This window comes from Channa argus, chromosome 9 (assembly GCF_033026475.1).
Source record: "Channa argus isolate prfri chromosome 9, Channa argus male v1.0, whole genome shotgun sequence".
NCBI classification, from domain to species: Eukaryota; Metazoa; Chordata; class Actinopteri; order Anabantiformes; family Channidae; genus Channa; species Channa argus.
The window spans coordinates 9,246,184-9,252,863 of NC_090205.1; the positions used below are offsets into that span (position 1 = coordinate 9,246,184).

The window sequence follows — 6,680 nt, forward strand, 5'->3', positions numbered from 1 at the left end:
ATATGTTCACACAACATGGACACATACCTAGTTTAGATTTCAGAACCACACTTGGGTCACTTTAAGTGACACATGACCTGGTTACAAAGCTTAACAGATCCATTATAAGGGCTGAATTTCTTATGCTTTCAATCTCAAATCACTTCCGAATCTGAGAGCCTTAACAATTTTGCATACAAAAACACAGCAGGTATCAAACTTTGACACGAAACGGCTTATTTATGTACACGTTTATACAGTTCACACTAGGATGAGATTTGTTTTGCTAGTGTTTAAAACTTAGCTTGTGGCATTGGTTGGTTACAAACTAAATTAAACTAATTGTCAGTTGTTAAAACCCCACATTTGTACAATATATACATAAATAAATATATTTTTCTCTCTCTCAGTGCTCAGGATAGGCAGATAGGAAGAAGTAATGTAATTAGTATGTATTTCAGAAAATGTAAGGTTGGTTTTAAATATTTTGTGCTGGACTTTGTCTGGATTATATTCCCGACCCAGGTTGTTCTAGTGAAGCTTTTTTACAAGAGCTTCAGAGTTCAGGGATTCACACAATCCTGCAGGGTTCTGTCCAACGTTGGATGTGTTAGTATGCAAGTCAGTTCATATATGGGACGGAGCAGCTTTGTGGTACAGACCGGATGTCAGGCCAGTTCCCGTATGTCCAGTCAAAACTGTACTGGCCTCACTGTACATGGAGGGTGGCGCAGTGGCTTTCTGTGGCCAGCAGGGGCAGCATCGAGCCATGAACCTCCTCCAGGACTCTACTGTTTTTCCTGACCAAATCCAGACTCCTGAGGTGATGCCCACCACTAAGCACATGAAGTACTTGAGCATGAAGACGGCGTACTCTGGGCCCAGGCCTGAGCGCTGCCGCTCGGACAGGCAGGAGCAGGCCAAGGCTCGCTCCCAGCCGGGCCGGTAGTGCTGCTCATACACGAGACAGGCCACTACAATTGTGGCAGGGACTGTGTAGAGCACCGTGAAGAGTCCAATGCGGATCATTAGCCGCTCCAGTTTGTCGGTCTTCGTGCCGCCTTGTTTAATGATGCTCCTGATGCGGAAGAGCGAAACAAAGCCGGCAAGTAAGAAAAGTGAGCCGGTAAAGAGGTAAACCACAAGGGGTGCAAGTACAAACCCCCTCAGATTCTCCAGACTCTGGTTCCCCACATAGCAGATTCCAGCCACAGGGTCACCGTCCACAGAACTAAGAGCAAGGACCATGATGGACTTTACACTGGGGATGAGCCAGGCAGCAAGGTGGAAATACTGAGAGTATCCTGCGATGGCCTCACTGCCCCACTTCATCCCAGCAGCCAGAAACCAGGTGAAGGACAGCACCACCCACCAGATGGAGCTGGCCATGCCAAAAAAATACACCAACAGGAAGACAAGGGTGCAGAGAGCAGGGCCGGTGGTGTCGTAAAGGATGTGCAACTGGTCACTACCAACACCACTGCCTGTGCCACACGCTACTCGCTCATGACCTGCCACCAGGCGGATGATGTAACCCATGGAGACGAAGAGATAGCAGCCAGCCAGGAAGATGATGGGCCTCTCTGGGTATTTGAAACGCTCCATGTCTATGAGGAAGGTGGCAACGGTGGTCAAGGTGGAGATAAAGCACAGGACTGACCAGATTCCCACCCAGAAGCTGGTGAATGCTCGCTCGTCTGCTGAGAAGTAGGGCTGGTAGCAAGGCTGCGCACAGTTGGGCAGGGGGCCAGTCTGGACCCTGCCATACAGACTGTGGGACTCCCTCTTGATGGGAACCAGGGGGTCTCGACAGCGGCACTCCCTGTCACATTGTGAAGGGCTGGGGGGTCTCGTTCGGCCTTTAGGAGTGGGTTTAGGGAAGGGGGGAGCCAGAGTAGTGGTCTCACTGCTGTTCTGGTCCATGCACAGAGTCTCGTCACCCAGCTGGGGCAGCTGCTCACAGCTCATCCTCTCGGGCCACTCGAAGCCATACTGGCTCATCAGAGGGGAGCATCCCCGTTTGGCCCGCTCACACACGGAGCGGCAGGGCGGCAGTGGCTTGCGGTAGTCCGGCAGGCAAATCGGGGTGTACATGCTGCACAGGAAAAAGAGCAAGTCTGGAGAGCAGCGGATACGAACTAGGGGCCAGAACTGGTGAACCTCCAGCCCCACCTCCTCCTGGGTGTCATGGTTAAACTGATTGGGCATGTAGGTCAGATTGTAGCCGATGCTCCTGCACATGGGCACAGTGATGGGCTCACAGACAAGATCCTTAGAGGCTCCTAACGTGAGACCAGGACACCGGAGCAGCAGCAGCAGCAGCAAGAGGGGCTGTGGGAGCAGCGAGGTGTAGCAAGCCTGCCTCATTGTAGATGCCATATATAAAATAAAATAAAAAAGTTGATATTATCTTCTTTTTTAAGGAGGAAAAGGAAGAATAAACCAAGGTTAATTCATGAGTTCATCTCGGAAACCTGCACGAAACGTTCCCTTCCAGCCTCTGTCTGATTAAACCAAACACGTTGACGGTAAATCCACTTTGTGCACACAGGTCCACAGGGCAGCAGGCGAGAGCCGCAGCTGTCAATCATTCGCCAGGTCTCCCACAGTCATTAGGGAGAAAGTTCATCTCCGGTGGTCACGTTCCAATAAATTTAACAGCCCTGTAACATTTTGACGAGCCCTGTTTCGTTCCTGGCAGGTCTCAAGGAAAAGTTGCACCATGAGTCTCCCGGCCGGTGGAGTAAAAGCCGCGTGAAGGAAGAAATCCCGGTAAAACTGCTAAAAGTGAACAAAATCAAACGTCCAGTCTCTGCGCTTGCAGTCCGGTGCGTAAAATCCACTTGACGTCTCTCGGGTTGTTTTTTCCTCCAGGGACATGGACACAGGCGTCAGGCTCGTTTCTTGTCTCGTCTTTTCTTGTCAAAAGTTTCAAAAGTGTCCTCCGTGCTCACTTTCAGAGAGCACAAAATAAAACGCGGTGATAATGCGAAGTGTCCTTCTGAGTAAAAACTTATCGGAGCGGCTGCAGCCTCCTCTGAGCCCCAGGACGCAATAAAGTCCGCCCGAAGCTGCAGCACCTCCTCATCACCGAGGGACTGCTGCATTCAGGGGCTGTGGGAGATGTTGACTTTCTTACGCGGGGTTGTTGCATGAAACGATTTGCGACATGCTCCAAAACAAACTAACGACAACGTATCTTCTTAATACGAGTGTAAGCGCCTCAAATCCAGTTAATGTATGCGACGTGCTTTTATATAAGAGGTCAGATCAATAAAATACATTTCAAGAAATTAACAAAATGAGGATCTTTAAGTTGAATTTAAAAAAAAAGGCTAGGATATATGTTTTTATGTCACAGTACAGTACATTTACTGTAGTAACATATTGGAATTACTTTTGCTTCCGTATTTACATCTATGGTTTTGAGCAATTTCATATTAAACTGTAAATAAACTGCATTTTTTGGTTTTTATTTTTTTGGCTATACTTTTCTGCAAATAAATTACTGTACAATTATTTTACACTTTATTCACTTAATTTTTTTTTAATCTGAATTTTTTTATTAGATTATATTTGTATTTTTATTTGAGGGTTAAATGCTGGAGTATTGTTTTATTCTGGTTCATCCGAGTTTTAAATTAAATACCTGGCTCTTCCTTTAAACACTAATTCACCTAAAGAAGTCGTAGAAATATAATATTACAAGTTTTGGTAAATTTGGATTACAATGAATTTATGAACATCCTTTTATAAATAATCCAAACATGTTTAAAGCTTTAAACCTGATCATTTTTTTCCTTAACCATTTTACAGTTCAGTGAAGCCTGGTCTCTCAGTAAAACAAGAATCCATTTTGTGAGCGTCTTCAACCAACAGCACCTAAACGCATCACTGAGGTGTATTTATGACTTCCTCCATTGAAGGTTGTGACACACCAAACTGTTGGGAAGACTTTACCAGGAGATCTTGAAGGTATCAGATAATACATAGTCTCTCTCAACGCACGCGCACACATTTTTACAGTATTGTTGAAATCAGCCGTAAGTCATTGTCTTAACTTTTCCTCTATTCCCAGGATGTATTTTAGGCTTTTTGATTCATTTTCTTTGTGTGTTGCTTCTGTTGCATCCTAAATTGTTCGTTGCTGTCAACACAGTTTTTGTTTTTTTCAGGCTAAATTCTTCAGCCTCATTTCCAGTTAGGGAGTGTTTTTTTCTTTAAATTGGTTGTGTCGGTATTACAGTTCAGAGTAATACAAAAAAAAAAATTTGCATAGCTCACATACAGCAACTCTTGACCCCTGACAGACGTCTTAATCAAAGTTTGTTATTAACATGCTGTCTGTAATTTCCTGTGAGTTCTGCTTGCTCTGAAGATACAAACAGGACATGTCACTAAGAGCAGATAATAGACTGACACACTGAACGCACATACACATAAAACCTGTGTGGATAAAAACATGTACCCATATATGTGAAATAGTAAACAAGCCAAAATTCAGTTTTGTGTTTTCTTTGGATTTTAGAGTTTTAGAAGCAAACAAAGTCAAAGCAAAATAAACTTTACTTTGATAAATATGACAAAAATGCTTGTGTTGGTGTATAAAACACGAGCAGCTGCACATGAACTACTAAAAACGAATCTGTCATTCAGATGAGGGGCAGGTTATCTGAAAGCATGTAAATGGAACCTATTTCCTATTAGTTTAAAATGGGTTCAATACTCATCGAGGTAAAATGTAGCAAGTCTGAGACAAATTGGATTCCTCAGACTGAAGTGTGTTTGCGTGCCTGTTTGTGCTTTAAGCATCTACATGCTGCAAAGTACACTTGACACTAGTTTGTTAAAAATGCCTCAATGTCTAAATAACTGAAAACGTCTGCGGTGATCTTATGACTCTGCTCCCTTTGCACACATGCATCAGTATCCAACACTGGACAAAGGTCACAATGCTCTCTGGGGGACAAAGGTCTCAAGGGGTGTGTGTTTCTGGTGGTGTGTGTGTGTGTGTGTGTGTGTGTGTGTGTGTGTGTGTGTGCTCAACATTTTAACCAAGGCAAGTCTTTCTCAGTCTAACTTACCTTCAGTCAAGTTACTTTGATAAATGGCTGCAAACTGTGAGGATTTTTACTTAGATTTTTGCTGCTTTGTACCTCACTTGTAAGTCGCTTGGGATTAAAGCGTCTGCTAAATGACTAAATGTGTAAATGTAAATTGTGAAGCCTGGATGACATCACTCTCCTGTGTACACACACACACACACACACACACATACACAAAACACATTTTTTGTCATTGCACTTTACCACATTACATTGACGCATTCATTTTCCTGGGCCCAACCCACCATTCCTCACTACCCCTTCCCCACACTTCTCCTAACTCCAACCCTAAACCCTATAACTTAATGATTTACCTTGTGGGGACTGGATTTTTTTTGTTCCTCACAGTGTGAATGTGCAACATATGTCCCCACTGCATTAGTAATACAAGCGCTCACATTTCCCAGGTACCGGCCCTGTTTGATTAAGTCTTAAGTGAGAACTCACACAGACGGGATCTGCATTGCTGGCTGAACAGCTAACCAGAGGAATCAAACACAAACCCACATACAGAAGTTATTACTGACTTCTACACTTGTGAGAATTTGTATTGGTACAATGAATCACCTAATCAAATCATCTAATCACAAAACCAACTTCTGACTATTAAAATACCATTTGAGTATGACTAAGAAACCAGACAACACTGTCTTGGGCAGGGTAACGTGGACTTTAGACTTTACCACAATATTTTGTTGCATTTGTGTAGTAACAGTGTAAAATAACAAGATGAAACAAAAAAAACGAATTCTAAAACTACTAAACTAATTTAGCATCTTTTTAAAGTTAGAATCTAAATAAAATAATTTCTTTTAAATTTCTGAATCCTTCATCGTCAACAATTGTGATTAGCAATTGTTCTTTGTTTCAGTGTTTACTCGTTTTAATCTCAGGGAGAACCACTGCTACACAAAACACTTTGGAATTAAAGGAGTTCTAAACTCTGCCATGACCCCCTCATATTGGACGCAGAAATAAAGAAAACTTATTTTAACCGTGCGGAAGAAATTGCACCTGTTGCTGTTGTCATCAGTTGTAGTCACAACTTGTCATCTGATATATTAACAATATAAAATGAGTGATTAGTTTATCGTTTGAGGACTTGATGTACATGTGGCTGCTGCTCATTGCATTAATCCATCACTTTGGCAACAAGTGCAACTTCTGAGCTATGTAAGTACAGTATTTAATAACCTATGAACTTTCAGGCTAATGATCAACAAAAGGCAGTAACGGAGGTTTCTGTGAAGTTTCTATTCATGTCTTGATGTTTTTTATACAGAAACTTTGTCAAGAACGTGACCTTACAGCTGCCGTCCTTCATGAGGACGCAAGATCCAAAGCTTCCTATACCTCACTTCAAACCTGCAAAAGGTCAGTGTTAAATTTGGCGTCTCACTTGTATTTGTTTGTTTTGTTTTTGTTTTTTTTGGATGGAAACGTACGGTATTAATTTCAATCAAATTTTATTAGATTTTTTTAATTACACGTAATTTTCTTTTTGATTCCTATGTTTTGTGATGAAATAAACACTCAGGCTTTGATGTAAGTGTGAGATCGGCAGTAGTGTGTTTCCCAACTCCAGACGCTATTGGT

At 42.7% G+C, this 6,680-nt stretch overlaps 1 protein-coding gene across 1 annotated transcript; it reads right to left on the reverse strand.

Moving 5' to 3' along the window:
* Positions 1-213: 213 nt before the first annotated feature.
* Positions 214-3,131, reverse strand: fzd5 (frizzled class receptor 5). Its single transcript, XM_067515026.1, has one exon. The coding sequence runs from the start codon at positions 2,356-2,358 to the stop codon at positions 607-609; it is 1,752 nt and encodes a 583-aa protein (XP_067371127.1). The 5' UTR covers positions 2,359-3,131; the 3' UTR covers positions 214-606.
* Between the last annotated feature and the right edge of the window lie 3,549 nt (positions 3,132-6,680).